At 47.0% G+C, this 16,588-nt stretch overlaps 1 protein-coding gene across 1 annotated transcript in view; it reads left to right on the top strand.

Moving 5' to 3' along the window:
* Positions 1-15,265, top strand: part of CRCP (CGRP receptor component) — a 52,557-nt gene extending 37,292 nt beyond the window's left edge. Inside the window, exons 5-6 of the mRNA XM_032264760.1 lie at positions 8,625-8,682; positions 14,204-15,265. Coding sequence (XP_032120651.1) covers positions 8,625-8,682; positions 14,204-14,353 — 208 coding nt within the window. The 3' untranslated portion in view covers positions 14,354-15,265. The remainder of the gene's footprint in view (positions 1-8,624; positions 8,683-14,203) is intronic.
* The last annotated feature ends 1,323 nt before the right edge of the window (positions 15,266-16,588 follow it).

The raw sequence follows: 16,588 nt of genomic DNA, 5'->3' as shown, positions 1-16,588 counted from the left end.
GAGTCCCCTTCTCTAGCTCTCCTCTCTGGACTCCTCCGCTGATACTTTGGCCCACATGAGATCCCTTTTGTGGTCCTCTAGCCACAAGTTCCAAGTTTCTCTCGAAGGTTTACCTGCCCACCTGTGTGTGGTTGTTACTAGAGCAGTCCTTGGAGCAGAGCAGGGAAAGTAGAAAAGGAAAAGAAGGACTCTTGGGCACTCTGGACAGCAAGGGCTCCCTTCCCAGCTATGCCCGCTGCTGGTCGCCACCTGGGGGACTGCCCTTGAGTTGTGAGCTCCTCCCGAATCTCCAGCCTTTCTTCGTCTCCTGTCCAGAAAGATTGAATTTCTCCTGGAGTTGGAGCTGCCTGCGGGGCCACTGCAGCTGCACCAGGCTTGAGGCCCTGAGAGAAAAGAGAGGAAAAAGCCCCAAGAAACTCACATCCATCCTCCACTCCAAATGGTTCTCAGGTTTTGTTTCCCTCAGACCACCTGCTTTTTTTTTTTTTTTTTTTTTCAGAGTCCTCGGGTATTTTTGTGTATTCTGTCTGGAGATTTCTTCTTCGTTTTTTCTTTTCTTTTTTTTTGAGATGAAGACTCACTCTTTTCACCCAGGCTGGAGTGCAGTGGGGCAGTCTTGGCTCACTGAAACCTCTGCCTCCCAGGTTCAAGCAATTCTCCTGCCTCAGCTGCCTGAGTAGCTGTGATTATAGGCCCTTCTTACCACGCCCAGCTAATTTTTTAATTTTTAGTAGAGACGGGGTTTTGCCATGTTGACCAGGCTGGTCTCGAGCTCCTGACCTCAGGTGATCTGCCACCTCAGCCTCCAAAAGCGCTAGGATTACAGGTGTGAGTTACTGTGTCCAGCTGTCTGGAAATTTCTCATTGTAATCTCTGGAGAGAGAGGCTTTCATGGGCTTCCTCCATCTTGTCCTGTAGCAGAAGTCCTAAAAGTTGATTTTTAAGGCCTCTTTTCATCTATTTGGGCTGATATATGCTTCCTGAGCCCAACATCTTTTCCACTGTAAATATGGACAAATACTGTTCAAAAAACCTGCAAAGGCATTGTCTTGCAAGCTGATTCATAATTGGCCCTAATCTACATAGCTGACTGCAATGTTCAAGAAGGATTCATTTCAACTCCCTTATTCCACTTGTGATCCTGAAGTGGAGGACGTTTAAACATCTTTTGAAAAAGCTGTCTAAAACTTTTAACCTCAGCCCTTTCATTAATTGCTTGGTTCCTTGACTCTGCCAAGAGCAAACACTGCATGCAGGCGGTGTTGTTGTCCAACAGCCAGTAGAGGGAGCACCAGGCTTCTTTCACTGCGGCTGGGCCTGGCTCCTCCTCCGGGAGCTTGCAGCCGTTGCAATTCAAACGGGCCTCAGTGCCTGGTGACCCAGGGGCTGCTTGACCAAAGCCATCAAGACCATGATAGGATGTCCCGTGTCATTTTTCTTTTTCTTTTTTTTTTTGAGATGGGGTTTGCAGTGGTGCAATCTCTGCTCACTGCAACCTTCGCCTCCCCGGTTCAAGTGATTCTCCTGCCTCAGCCTCCTGAGTAGCTGGGATTACAGCTACCCACCACCATGCCTGGGTAATTTTTGTATTTTTTAGTAGAGATGGGGTTTCACCATGTTGGCCAGGCTGGTCTTGAACTCCTGACCTCAGGTGATCCACCTGCCTCGGCCTCTCAAAGTGTTGGGATTACAGGCGTGAGGCACCGTGCTCAGCTCCGTGTCATTTTTTCTATAGCATGTTACTACAGGTGCCCACAGCCACGCCCAGCTTATTTTTTTATTTTTAGTAGAGACGGGGTTTCACCATATTGACCAGGCTGGTCTTGAACTCTTGACCTCATGATCCACCACCTCGGCCTCGTGAAGTGCTGGGATTATAGGTGTGATCCACTGGTGCCTGGTCTATTTTAGTTTTTCCTTCAGGCATCTAGTCCTCAAAGAGCTGCAGTCCAGGCTGGGCATGGTGGCTCACGCCTGTAATCCCAGCATTTTGGGAGGCCGAGGGGCTGATCACGAGGTCAGAAGATTGAGACCATCCTGGCTAACATGGTGAAACCCTGTCTCTACTAAAAATACAAAAAATTAGCCGGGTGTGGTGGCACTATTACAGACTATTCAGGAGACCAGAGAGTCCATTGGGTGAAACAGGAGGATTTTATTAAGGCGGCCACCTGCCCAGGGAATTAGCATCCCAAGGCTGAATGCCTAACGAAGACAGGGCTTGACTTTTTATACATCCAGGATGACGTAGCAGCTAACAGGCTTACAGAAGTGAGAACAAAGAACAGTTAATTAATTTGTAATATATCTTGTAATGTACGTTACCTTTGAAAATAGCATTTTGTGAAACACATTGCACATTCTTTGGGTGTTATCTTGCCTTGTGACCTTGCAGCTGGTCTGCAAGAAAAATAGGAGTCTTGAGATGCCTGGGAACTTGCTGAGAATGTGGGGAGAATAGGTAGGTAGGTTTTATAGGGAATTAGTGAATTTCAAGCAGAGCTGAGGGTTAAGTTTTATATTGAACACACACAGTAAACTTTATTATATAGCAACTATAAATTATAAGGTTTTATTTTTACTATTATTGCTATTATTTAATTTCCTTCTTTAGCACATTCCTGTAATCCAAGCTACTCAGGAGGCTAAGGCAGGAATATCACTTGAATCTGGGAGGCGGAGGTTGCAGTGAGTTGAGATCATGCCATTACACTACAGCCTGGGTGACAGAGTGAGACTGTCTCAAAAAAAAATAATAATAATAATGAACTGTAGCCTGGCTTGTAGCCCCAGCTCTCATGCTCACAGCTCCTCTCTATGGTATACAGCTCTGCCTTAGGGTTAGAGCTAGGTCTGCCAGGAGTACAAGAAGAGGACTTGCCTTCAAGACCTAGCTTAGATAGGTTTGTTAATAACTGCATCCCTAAAAGGGACTCTTCTGGGCACAGATTATTCTTGGGAGTTGACAGCATATTTGGAACGTGTTCCTCTGGGAGCAGCAAAGCTCAGAGTTGATGGATGAGTTGTCTGTTTCCCTAGTGTCTGGAGTCCAAGCACCCTGGCTGCTTTCAGAGCTTGGAGTCCTGCCCATACCTCCCCAGAGTTTTCCCCTTTGTCTTCCATGAACTTCTCCTGTGAGTCGGGGCTTCCGTAGCTCTTTCTCTTACGTATACTTCATGGCCGCTTTGTCTCAGTTGCTGGGGCTACAAAGATGACCACAGCGGAAGTGCTGTGGGAGGGACACAGTGGAGAGACACTGATGTCTCAGAAAACACTGTGTGCCAAGTAAGGCATGGGATCAGCAAGCAGCCGTGTACTTATCTGTGGGGTGTTTGCAGTTTGGGTCAGTTGGGATGTGAGTGCAACGTAGGGCCATATGAAGCTACAGAGACTGGGCCGGGCACGGTGGCTCAAGCCTGTAATCCCAGCACTTTGGGAGGCCGAGGCGGGTGGATCACGAGGTCAAGAGATCGAGACCATCCTGGTCAACACGGTGAAACCCCGTCTCTACTACAACTACAAAAAATTAGCTGGGCATGGTGGCGCGTGCCTGTAATCCCAGCTACTCAGGAGGCTGAGGTAGGAGAATTGCCTGAACCCAGGAGGCAGAGGTTGCAGTGAGCCGATATCGCGCCATTGCACTCCGGCCTGGGTAACAAGAGCGAAACTCCATCTCAAAAAAAAAAAAAAAAAAAAAAAAAAAAAAAAAGAAGCTACAGAGACTGACAAAGACCAGATTTCAGAGGGTTCTGGGGGCTGAACTAAGGAAACTCAAGTTCAGACCAAAATCTGTGAGGACAGTGGGAAGATTACAAGCAGGATAATGAGATGACCGTGTTTCTGTTTTTTGTTTTTTGTTTTTGAGATGGAGTCTTGCTCTACAGCCCAGGCTGGAGTGCAGTGGTGTAATCCTGGCTCACTGCAACCTCCGCCTCCCATGTCCCGGTTTAAGCAATTCTCCTACGTCAGCCTCCCAGGTAGCTGTGATTACAGGCACGAGCCACCATGCCCAGCTAATTTTTGTATTTTTTAGCCAGGCTGGTCTCAAATTCCTGACCCCATGATCCGCCTGCCTTGGCCTCCCAGAGTGCTGGGATTACAGGCGTGAGCCATCATGCCCAAGCCTGTGTTTCTGTGTTTTAAAGATACTTTATTTGTATGAGTGCAGATAGATTGAAAAAATGGCAGCCCAATGAGGATGAAGGCTGTTGTACTGTAACCAAGAGCCTGGAGTGTCTTGTAGAAATGGTGAGGAGGGGCCCGGGTGCGGTGGCTCACACCTGTAATCCCAGCACTTTTGGAGGCTGAGGTGGGCAGATCACAAGGTCAGGGGATTGAGACCATCCTGGCCAACATAGTGAAACCCCATGTCTACTAAAAATACAAAAATTAGCCGGCTGTGGTGGCCACACACCTGTAATCCCAGCTACTCAGGAGGCTGAGGAAGGAGAATGGTTTGAACCTGGGAGGGGGTGATTGCAGTGAGCCAAGATCTCACCACTGCACTCCAGCCCAGGGACACAGCAAGACTCTGTCTCCAAAAAAAAAAAAAAATGGTGACGGGGGGACAGGTGTCTTTTTTTTTTTTTTTTTTTTCTTTTGAGATGGAGTCTTGCTGTATTGTCCAGGCTGGAGTGCAGTGGTGCAATCTTGCTCACTGCAACCTCCACTTCTCGGATTCAAGAGAGTCTTCTGCCTCAGCCTCCTGAGTAGCTGGGACTATGGGTGCCCACCACCATGCCCTGCTAATTTTTGTATTTTTAGTGGAGAAGAGGTTTCACCATGTTGGCCAGGCTGGACTCAAACTCCTGACCTCAAATGATCTGCCCGCCTTGGCCTCCCAAAGTGCTAGGATTACGAACGGGAGGCACTGTGCCTGGCCTAGATGTCCTGAAAGAAATGTAATCATTGATACATGGTGACTGAATGTGTGCAGTGGGTGAGGGAGAAGTCAGGGAGGACCCTCAGATTTCTGGCCTGGGTGCTTGGCACTCCACCAAGAAGAGAAGTACAGAGGGAAGAGCTGGTTTGTTGGGAAGGCGGTTGGGTCACTGGGATGTGTTGAGTTCATGGCCTGTCAGAGATGTCAAGGCAGAGATATCTAGCAGGCAGTTGTCTACAGATGTGTGGAGCTCAGGTCATGTGGCATGAGGGAATGGATTCTTTTTTTTTTTTATTTTTCTGGGTACATGATAGGTGTATGTATTTGGGGTATATGGGATATTTCAGTACAGACATGCAATGTGCAATAATCACAGTAGGGTAAACGGGGTGAGCCATTGTGCCTGGCTTTTCCTGGCACCTTAAATGGAGGCACATTATGGTGTTCTGGTCTTCACTAACTCCACAGTTGGTCTCTGGACTGTAATATCCCCTCATGGTTTCACTGTTTTTTTTTCCTTTAGTTTTAGACCAAATTAGACCTCAGACGAGACACACTTTTTGACAGAAACCTCTTCAGAGTTATAAAGGTACTACAAGCTCAGATTTCATGTTAAATAATGTATTTTTTTTCTAAACATCCTAACCTTGACTCTGTCTGTTCCTTCACTCCTCCTCCCCCAACCCAATCTAGGCAGTTGTCAGGTCCTGTTGACTTTACCTGAAGGTGACTGTTTAGATGCTTACTGGCATGCGTGCCACTGCTGGCCAACTTCATAGCCTCACTCTGGCTCACCCAGAGGGTGTTACAGTGCTTTTGTCACTGTCTGCCTCCATTTTCTTTTTTTTTTTTTTTTTTGAGACGGAGTTTCGCTCTTGTTACCCAGGCTGGAGTGCAATGGCACGATCTCGGCTCACCGCAATCTCCACCTCCTGGGTTCAGGCAATTCTCCTGCCTCAGCCTCCTGAGTAGCTGGGACTACAGGCACATGCCACCATGCCCAGCTAATTTTTTGTAGTTTTAGTAGAGACAGGGTTTCACCATGTTGACCAGGATGGTCTCAATCTCTTGACCTCGTGATCCACCCGCCTCAGCCTCCCAAAGTGCTGGGATTACAGGCGTGAGCCACCGCGCCCGCTGTCTGCCTCCATTTTCTTGGGTTTTCCAGAATCACTGCCGACACCAGCCAGAGCATCCTCCTCTTCCTTGGTTGCTCTCCTGTATTGACCAGGTCAGCCAGCCTCTTGATAGGGGCCTTTTCGATCTTGTCGCAGATGACTCTTTCACCACGTGTCCCACCCCTCTCTAGCTATTTCTTAAAACTCTGGGAGCTTTATTCCTCTGGGCATGTCCTTGTGTGTTTCTGCCCTGGCTGTCTGTCCCTCTCATCCCTTTGAGTTGAAAAGCCATCAGGGTGTAGTGCAAGGGTCATTTCTGTGGAGTCTCCCTTTTTGAGTCTAGAGTAAATGTTTGGGGGATTATAAGCAGTAGAACTTGAACGGTCCTAATAATGACTGCCATTTATGGAGAAACTGTTGTGGGACAGATGGCATCCATTATCACATGTACACTAGAAGCAGATGGACAAGAGCAAGGAGCTTTTTTACGCCATTTACTAGCTTTGCAACTGTGGACAAATTATTTACTATCTCTATGTCAGTGAAATCTGAGGATTAAATGTACTTAACCATATGGAAAGCAAGCAATAAATGGTAGGTGCAGCCTCTGGAAAGATTTTCATCTCTCTCAATCCTCTCATAGTAAGTACTGTTATTATTTCTATTTTACAGATGAGAAAACTGAGGCTTAGGGAGAGTGGGTAATTGTACTTTTTCCTCCGAACACATCGCTGCAGGAGTTGTGGCTCTTCATGTTTTCACTCCAGAAGGCCTTCAACTCAATAAGTACTTACTGAGCCAATTAGAAAGATGGATCTGCAGCTCCAGAGTCACGTTGAAAGCGAAATGTAGAAGCTGTCACCGGCACAGGGACGGCCACTGCAGTCCTTTCATCTCTGAAGTTCTGCAGTCTTTCAGGGTCCACATGTTTCAGCCACCCTTTCAGCAGTGAGCTATGTATTTCTTTGAGGCAGAGGATCACTATATATAACTGTCACTCAGATCTTTTGTCATGAAAATTTGCATGTATTTGTCTTCTTTCTCCAGCTTGGTTGTTAAGTGCTTTGAGGGCAGAGGGACTGTACTTTGTATTTCTGTGTATTAACTCCTGACTCTTTTAGTCCCTGTTTTGTTTATTAAGTTAATAGGTCAAATCTGGGAAACATTAGATCTTAATCTCAAAAAGGGATTCACCTATTTCTAAGAGATGGCCAAACAGGAAAGATGATTTCGTGTGTTTTAATTTTTTAGTTTTAGAGATAGGGTTTTGCTCTCTCACCAAGGCTGGAGTGCGGTGGCTCAATCATAGCTCACTGCAGCCACCAACTCGTAGGCTAAAGTGATCCTCCTGCCCCAAACTCTTGTACTTGCCTTCCATAGCCGGGACTATAGGTGCACCCCACCATGCCCAGTGAATTTATTTTAATTATTTTGTAAGGTGTTTGTTTTTGAGATGGAGTCTCACTCTGTCGCCCAGGCTGGAGTGCAGTGGTGTGATGTCATGTCACTCCATCCTCCACTTCCTGGGTTCAAGCAATTCTCCTGCCCCAGCCTCCTGAGTACCTGGGACTACAGGCGCATGTCACCATGACCGGCTAATTTTTGTACTTTTAGTAAAGACTGGGTTTCACCATGTTGGTCAGGCTAGTCTCAAACTCCTGACCTCGTGATCTGCCCTCCTTGGCCTCCCAAAGTGCTGGGATTATAGACTTGAAGAAAGCATTATTTTCTTCACATTTTCCAGATAGAAATTACTAACCTGTTTTGGGGGGGTTATTTTGTTTTGTTTTTTTGAGATGGAATCTCACTCTGTTGCCCAGGCTGGAGTGCAGTGGTGCGATCTCGGCTCACCACAAGCTCCGCCTTCCGGGTTCAAGAGGTTCTCCTGCTTCAGCCTCTGGAGTAGTTGGGATTACAGGTGCATGCCACCATGCTTGGCTACTTTTTGTATTTTCCTAGAGACGAGGTTTCACCATGTTGGCCAGCCTGGTCTTGAACTCGTGACCTCAGGTGATCCACCCCTCCCCGCCTCTCAAAGTGCTGGGATTACAGGCATGAGCCACTGCATCCGGCCCCATCTTGTTTTTGAAATGCCACCTGTGCCTGTAATCCCAGCACTTTGGGAGACAGAGGTGGGCAGATCACCTGAGGTCAGGAGTTTGAGACCAACCTGGCCAACATGGTAAAACCCCATCTCTACTGAAAACACAAAACACTAGCCAGGCATGGTGGCAGGTGCCTGTAATCCCAGCTATTTGGGAGGCTGAGGCAGGATAATTGCTTGAATCTGGGAGGTGGAGGTTGCAGTGAGCTTAGCTCATGCCACTGCACTCCAGCCTGGGCAACAAGAGTGAAACTCCTCCTCAAAATAAATAAATAAATGGCACCTGCACTGTTGCTTTGTTTCCTACAATCATGCCTCCAATACCCATTCATACTCTGGGCTGGGAGTCACTCACAAACATGCTTCTATTCCTGTTCTCTCAGTTTGCAGTTGAAGGAACTGAGGCCACACTGTAGGGGTTCTTCCATTTTTTATCTGACAAAGTATTCTCTGTGCAGCTCTGTCAGGACTCAAGACTTAGGGCTATGCAAGTTCTCAGTGCTGTACTTTCCCTCCACAGAGCTGAGAAGCTCCAGCTGCTGAACCACAGGCCTGTGACTGCCGTAGAGATCCAGCTGGTGAGTGAAGGGCGCCTGCGCTGGGGAGACTGCTGTGGGTCTGAGATGTGGAAAGGCTGCGGTGGACAGGCCAGGAACTGCTGTTATTTTGAAGAGGCTGCCCAGCCACCCCGTATTTTAAGAAAAGGGAGACCTCGCCAGTTTGATCCTAGTTAGTGTGGACTTAGGGACTGCAAAACACTGGAGGAGATTTCATTCTTCCCCAAGGCTTGGCCTGATGACTTGGCAGGTCTCTGTTTCCCCTGATGTCCGGGCCATGCTGGCCATTGCTTCCCTGTAGGGGTTGTTGCCAACCAGATGTTGCATAAAAACATGAAACTCAGCATGTCTCTGGCGAACGTTCTCTGCCCCCACGCCCACCCGTCACCCCACTCTTGCTTCCTCTCCTGGGTGAGGGGAGAATGTGTGTGCTGTCCCACCGGCTCCCTTCCACACTCACGTCCTGGCCTGGTCTCCCACGCTGGGCACCTGCAAGTAATTCTCTCCCTTTCATCTCATAGTCACATAGTCCCCAAGTTCTGTTGCTTCTGTCTTCTGTTATTTCTTCTCCCTCCTGTATTGCCATCATTTCTCCATGCACCTCTTCGATTGTCCTCTCCCCATTCTCCCTGGCCCCCCAAGCCCATCTCCCACATCCAGAACCATGAGTGTGATCTCGTTACCCTGCATAAAACCAGCTAGTATACAGCCTCATCACTTGTAAAGTCCACTTTGCACTGAGAGTGGAGGCTTCAGAACTGGAGGGGCAGCCAGAGTGGAAGTCCTGCGATGGGGAAATGGGCTGGGAGATGATCCGGGGCTAAACCCTGGCCGCCACTGGGCACGCTGTGGCCGCAGCCTTATTACAGAGCAGAGAGCCTAATGTTCATTGTCTTCCTAGGGTTGTTTCTGACCTTCAGAATGCACCCAGAAATTAGAACAGTTCTTGGGTGCCTTTCTCTGGGAACCGTTCTGTAGGCTAAATAGAATCCCCTTTCTCATGTGTCCTGATTATTTGCATGCTTTACGCTGTGTTGCATATTCAACTTAGAGCTTGGACGAGAGAAAAAACAAAACAGCAAGAAACAAATCCCTTTCCCTCTGGGTTAGAGATCACATGTCATGTCTCCTCCAGCCTTAATCAGCAACATGTGCTACTCATGGCTTAATGACAGGCAGAGAGAAGAGATGAGGGTTAGTGTGACCTCAGCCAGAGCCTGTGTACTGTGCTATCATTACTTGGGGGAAGATTTGCTGCTATTGAGAGTGCCTGGGGTAGGCCAGGCATGGAGGCTTACACCTGTAATCCCGTTACTTTGGGAGGCCAAGGTGGGTGGATCATCTGAGGTCAAGCATTCAAGACCAGCCTAGCCAACATGGTAAAACCCAATCCCTACTAAAAATACAAAAATTAGCTGGGCATGGTGTCACACGCCTGTATTCCCAACTACTTGGGAGGCTGAGGCAGGAGAATTGCTTGAATCCAGGGGGCACAGGTTGCAGTGAGCCGAGATCACACCACTGCACTCCAGCACGGGTGATACAGTGAGACTCCTATCAAAAAAAAAAAAAAAAAAAAGAGGGCCGAACGCAGTGGCTCATGCCTATAATCCCAGCACTTTGGGAGACTGAGGCTGGTGGATCATGAGGTCAGGAGTTTGATACCAGCCTGACTAACATGGTGAAACCTAATCTTGATGAAAAATTCAAAAATTAGCCGGGCATGGTGCGTGCCTGTATTCCTGGCTACTCAGGAGGCTGAGGCAGGAGAATTGCTTGAATCTGGGAGGCAGAGGTTGCAGTGAGCTCAGATCACGCCACTGCACTCCAGCCTGGGCGACAGAGCAAGACTCCGTCTCAAAAACAGAGAGAGAGAGTGCCTGGGGTGTGCCAGACATGGTCTCAGTCCTTGGTCCTGGTGCCTGTGATTGTCTGTCACTTTGAATGCCCTCCCCACAGTCTTGGAAGGGAGCAAGTGTCCTCTCCATTTTAACCCAGAAGACCCGTGAGTGGCTGATTGGGTCCTTCTGATTCAGAGGCTTTACTTGGCTCCTCCAAGCTGTGTACTTGTCCTTGATGAGAAGAAAGATGTGTGTGATATCCCTTGAGATGGTTTCCTTCTCCTTTCTACAAAGTGGGTAGGCCTGGTAGAAACTGCTGTGTTTCTCAGTAGTTGGACCGTGTTATAGCCAGATTCTTCTCATCTTGGAATTTGGCTCCAAAAGGTAGCAAGTTGTTTACCAAGGCTTGTAGCAGTATCTCGTCTCACCAGAGAGTGAATAAGGAATGAAAGTTTTGACTGGACACGGTGGCTAACACCTGTAATCCCAGCACTTTGGGAGGCCAAGGTGGGAGGATTGCTTGAGCCCAGATGTTCAAGGCTGCAGTGAGCTATGGTAGTGTCACTGTACTCCAGTTTGGGTGACAGAGCAAGACCCTGTCTTTAAAAAAAAAGAAAAACAAAAAAATACAGGTTTCACTTACAGTGGAAAGTACAAAGCACTTGAGTGACAAGTTCCTTATATTAACCCTAGAGCCGTTTATTCTCCCTGGGGGCAGAAAACAGCCCCAGCACCTGACGTTTACTGCATTCACTTGGGAACCAGGCGTCTTTCAGAGGCTGAAGCCTCATGCCTCCAGTTACGCCTGAGCTGCGATTTGCTGTGGCCCTTTGACTGCTGACTCAGAGACTTGATGAGGAAATGAGGTGTCTACCTGGCTTATGACTTGCCGTGCCCAGTTGTGTATTGATTTGGAGTGATTTGGGAGCCCTCACGGCCACTGTCCTGAGCAACACTACCATCTAGGCCTGTTAGTAATTTCGTGATTATGAAGTCTTGACTTATATAGAACACTATTGCTTGTAAACCACTGTTACATGTATTCTCATATTGTCCTCGCTGTAGGCATTACTTTCATTCTACATTAGAGAAAGTTGAAATTTAGAAAGCCAGGTTCAGTGAACTCTGGATCAAATATTTAATAGCTGAAAGTGGACATTGTTGCTATCAGATGTTTGAATCATTTTGTGGAAAGTAGGACATTAGGTTTGGCAACTTAGAGTTGGCATTTTTGGAGTTCGGCAGCCCAGTTTGATGCTCCTGGGATTGAGATAATAAAAGTTTGTCATTATGTTAACCTAGCTGTCAATAATCTGGATTTTAAAATTTTACTTGCGCTTATGTTCTGAATACCTGAAATGGTTGATATCTGACAACCTTGAGATCATGCTTTGAACTTGCCTTCTTTACTTGGGCTTTTTCTCCTTTTTTGGAAAGAAAAGGTGAAGGGGCCGGGCGTGATGGCTCACACTTGTAATCCCAGCACTTTGGGAGGCTGAGGTGGGAGGATCACTTGAGTCCTGGAGTTCAAGACCAGGCTGGGCAACATATTTTTTGTAGAAATGGGGCAGCCCCATCTCTACATACATACATACATACATACATACATACATACATACAATAGCCAGACATGGTGGCACATGGCTATGATCCCAGCTACTTGGGAGGCTGAGGCAGGAGGATTTCTTGAGCCCAGGAGTTTGAGGCTGCAGTGAATGATGATCATGCCAGTATGCTGCAGCCTGGGTGACAGTGAGGCCCACTCTTTTTGGGGAAAAAGGGGTAGAGTGAGGGATAATGTATTCATTGTCATTTACACTAGTGATCCAAGAGGTGCTAGTAAGTTTTTTATTTCTGAAAGTTTTTCTTTCTTTCTTTGTTTTTTGAGAGAGAGAGTTTTGCTCTTGTTGCCCAGGCTGGAGTGCAATGGGGTGATCTCGGGTCAGCTCAGCCTCCTGAGTAGCTGGGAATTCAGGTGTGCAACACCATGCCCAGCTAATTTTGTATTTTTGGATTACAGGTGTGAGCCACCATGCCCAGCCAGTTTCTTATTTGTTTATATTTCATTTAGTTTAATGCAGCAGTTTTCATTTAGGTTTTCTTCCTGTGACTGGGAACCTTAGGTGGAAAAAAAAAGGTCCTGAATGTAATTAACTCTGAGGATTGGATGTTTATAAAAGCTTCTGCCATTAGTGAATTTGGCAAAATTCTTTCTCCACATTCTTTTCTCAAACGGAGATCATCTTTTCTCTGGATTAAATAATCAAATCTCTGCTGTTACCTTCCTTTTCTGCTTCATTCTTTTGGGGCAAATCATGCTAGATTACTGCTTTTTATAGACCATAATTTTGCATGTCTGGTATTAAAATGGGTTTTTGAAGATTATTTCTTTCTCAGAATTTACATTTTCCAGAGCCACTGAATCTTTAGAAAATACTTACTTTATTTCACAGCATCATAGGGAGTAGCCCCCATTGATTCACTCAGAATCTCCCCCATCCTGGGACACCCAGGATTATTATCTAGTTGCAGAAACACTTTTGGGCTGAAGTGAGTGGAGAGTCCAGGCTTTTGCCAGGAGTAGAGTACGTGCTGTGACCTTGGGCATGTCACATGACTTCATGAACTGTGCTGTCATCTGTAAAGTGAGGTGGTCAGACTGGGATCCTTTCCAGGATTTCAGGCCTGTCCTGTTATCTTGTTTTACTTCAATCTGCCAGGATTTCTTTTTCTTTTTCTTTTTTAGATGAAGTCTTGCTCTGTTACCCAGGCTGGAGTGCAATGGCGCAATCTTGGCTTACTACAACTTCCACCTCCCGGGTTCAAGTGATTCTCTTGCCGCCACCACGCCTGGCTAATTTTTAGTAGAGACTGAGTTTCACCATCTTGGCCAGGCTGGTCTCAGACTCCTGACCTCATGATCCGCCTGCTTTGGCCTTCCAAAGTGCTGGGATTACAGGCGTGAGCCACTGCGCCTGGCCATGCCAGGATTTCTTCTGGAACTCCTGGTGGTCCCAGTTGCCAGATTTTAGAGATTGCTGTGTGGAATCCCATCAAATAGAACCTGGACACCTTAAACTGAGAAAGATGTTTGTGAACGATCGTTGATGCCACCAAGCAAACAGGATTAAGTAACTTGACTCCCTGCATGCTGTTTCTTTTTTTTTTTTTGAGATGGAGTCTAGCCCTTTTGCCAGGCTGGACTGTGGTGTGATCTCGGCTCACCACAGCCTCCACCTCCCAGTTTCAAGTGATTCTCCAGCCTCAGTCCCCTGAGTAGCTGGGATTACAGGTGCGCACCATCACGCCCAACTAATTTTTGTATTTTTAGTAGAGACAGGGTTTCAAAATGTTGGTCAGGCTGATCTCAAACTCCTGACCTCACAATCCGCCTGTCTCGGCCTCCCAAAGTGCTGGGATTACAGGCGTGAGCCACTGTGACCAGCCACATGGTGCTTTTCAAAAGGCAGCTTATGACATTAAGTTTAGAATTAGGGGTGAAGCTAAGGAAACTGGCTCAGGCTGTAGGTATCATCTCTGGATTCAGATTTCTGGGACCACATCAGAAACCAGGTTTTATGTGAACCTTTGATGGTCATTGTAGTGTGGAGCGCGGGGGACTTTCGGTTTTAGATTGGGCAGGGCTACCCAGGGCTGTGAGTTTCATTTGTAACCCTGGAAGGTTTTCTTTCCTTCTGCAGATGGTGGAAGAGAGTGAAGAGCGGCTCACGGAGGAGCAGATTGAAGCTCTTCTCCACACTGTCACCAGCATTCTGCCTGCGGGGCCAGAGGCTGAGCAGAAGAAGAATACTAACAGCGACGGGGCAATGGATGAAGAGGACCCAGCATAGAGGAGCACAGCTGGCCTCAGCGTTTCATGAAGTTAAAAGGCCCGGCAGCTGTTTCCTGGACGTTCAGAGCATTGTTTATTTGATTTTACCCTCTATCCCAGCAGGCCTGGCTTTCATGATTAATTGGATACATCACAAAAATAAGCTGAAAAGAAATATTTGTGCCTTGGGGATAAGAAACCTGGTGAAGACAGGCTGAGGCTGTCAAGGCAGAGAGCTGAAGGTGGGGACAGTGACCGCGTACTCCTCTATGCTAGAAAGATTTCCTCCAAGGCCTTTGACCTGATTATGGGGAGGTCTCTGCACACAGCGGGGGAAATGCTTGTGTCGTCTTTGATGGGCCATGTCCTAATTAGTTTCATCTGCTTTCCTGGGAACTTACTAAGCAGGGGCTCAGAGTGATGTTGGGAATCTGGTTAGAGCCCCAGAGAGTTGCTCTAAGTGAAGAATGAGCCACTGACCTTGGCTCACTTTAGAGGAATTTCCTCGAGAACAACAGAGATAAGGAGAGAAACAGCCTGGCCAGTCATTCAACAGCTCTAGAGGCCCTTTTCTCTGCTGACGGGGCTTTCTTTACTGGCTCTCTATTTAGGCTAAATTTTAGGAACCAGATCACTACAGTTGAAAACAGGTGCCCCCGGCTTAGTGACAGTGGCAGCAGAAACAGTGTTGGCCACCTTTCCGGCCACCTCGCTTTCCTGCCCTGAGACAGCAGCCCAGGGCAGGTGCTTTATGTTGAGACCAGGTGATTCTCATTTGGACAACAGGCAAATTGTTTACTCCTTTAAAAAGGACACAACCATGTAGCTCTTTTCACAGACAGAATACGTAAGAACTGGAGGTTGATTAATTATTAACATTTACTGGCTGTTGTAAGGTTGCGTCTGTTTTTGAATTTAAAATATTAAGATGGCAGGGCGCGGTGGCTCACACCTGTAATCCCAGCACTTTGGGAGGCCGAGGCAGGTGGATCACCTGAGGTCAGGAGTTCGAGACCAGTCTGACCAATATGGTGAAACCCCGTCTCTATAAATAAATAAATAAATAAATAAAATATTAAGATGATTACCATGTGAAGACCTTTTTAATATTCAGGCTTTGGAAAGTGTAGTTGCTCTAGGCATTTGGTTGGTTGCCTTAGGTCCTGCAAATATTGCTGAAAATCGGATTCCCCACATTCATTCTCTTTGCTGTTGTAGGGAAGAAAATGGTCATAGACATTAGATTTTCTAAATCGGTACTCCTTTTCTTATAAGATTACATGTTTTCAGTGCTAATTGGTTTACTTGTCTTTCAGCCGTCCTCCCCACTCCGCAGGCAATGGATTGCAATTCCGTGCATCTTAGCGGTATCATCTGAGCTTCAGCAGAAATCTGTTAACAGGCAACATTGAAAGTACCAGATTGAAACTAGGTGCGGTGGCTCACTCCTGTAATCCCAGTACTTTGAGAAGGCAGTTGTGGGCAGATCACAAGGTCAGGAGTTCGAGACCAGCGTCGTCAACATGGTAAAACCCCATCTCTACTAAAAATACAAAAAAATTAGCCAGGCATGGTGGTGTGCACCTGTCCCAGTTACTCAGGAGGCTGAGGCAGGAGAATTGTTTGAACCTGGGAGGTGGAGGTTTGCAGTGAGCCGAGATTGTGCCACTGCACTCTAGCCTAGGTAACAGAGTGAGACTCTGTCTCAAAAAAAAACCCAAAAACTTAACTGAATTCATGGAGGTAGAGAGTAGAAGAATGGTCACCAGAGGCTACGAAGGGTAGAGGGGGTGGGTAGGGATGGCTAATGGATATAACATAGAAGGAAGAAGATCGAGTATTTGATAGCACAACAGGGTAACTACAGTAAGCAATGATTTATTGTACTACTTTTTTTTGATACAAGGTCTCATTCTGTCATCCAGGTTGGAGTGCAGTGGTGCAATCTCAGCTCATGGCAGCCTTGACTTCCTGGGCTCAAGCAGACCTCCCACTTCAACCTACCAAGTAGCTGGGACCATAGGTATGCGCCACCACACCGGGTTAATTTTGTAGAGATGGGGGCTTCACCTCATTGCCCAGGCTGGTCTCAAACTCCTGAACTCAAGCAGTAAGCTTGCCTTGGCCTCCCAAAGTGCTAAGATTACAGGTGTGAGCTACTGTGCCCAGTCCCTATTTAAAAATAACTTTAATTGAATTTTGTAACACAAAGAATAAATGCTTGAGGGATGGTTACCCCCTTTACCTTAATGTG

The sequence above is a fragment of the Sapajus apella genome, unplaced genomic scaffold (genome assembly GCF_009761245.1).
Source record: "Sapajus apella isolate SASKATOON/1434 unplaced genomic scaffold, GSC_monkey_1.0 scaffold146, whole genome shotgun sequence".
In the NCBI taxonomy this organism is placed as follows: Eukaryota; Metazoa; Chordata; class Mammalia; order Primates; family Cebidae; genus Sapajus; species Sapajus apella.
This window is presented reverse-complemented; position numbering and strand designations above follow the sequence as displayed.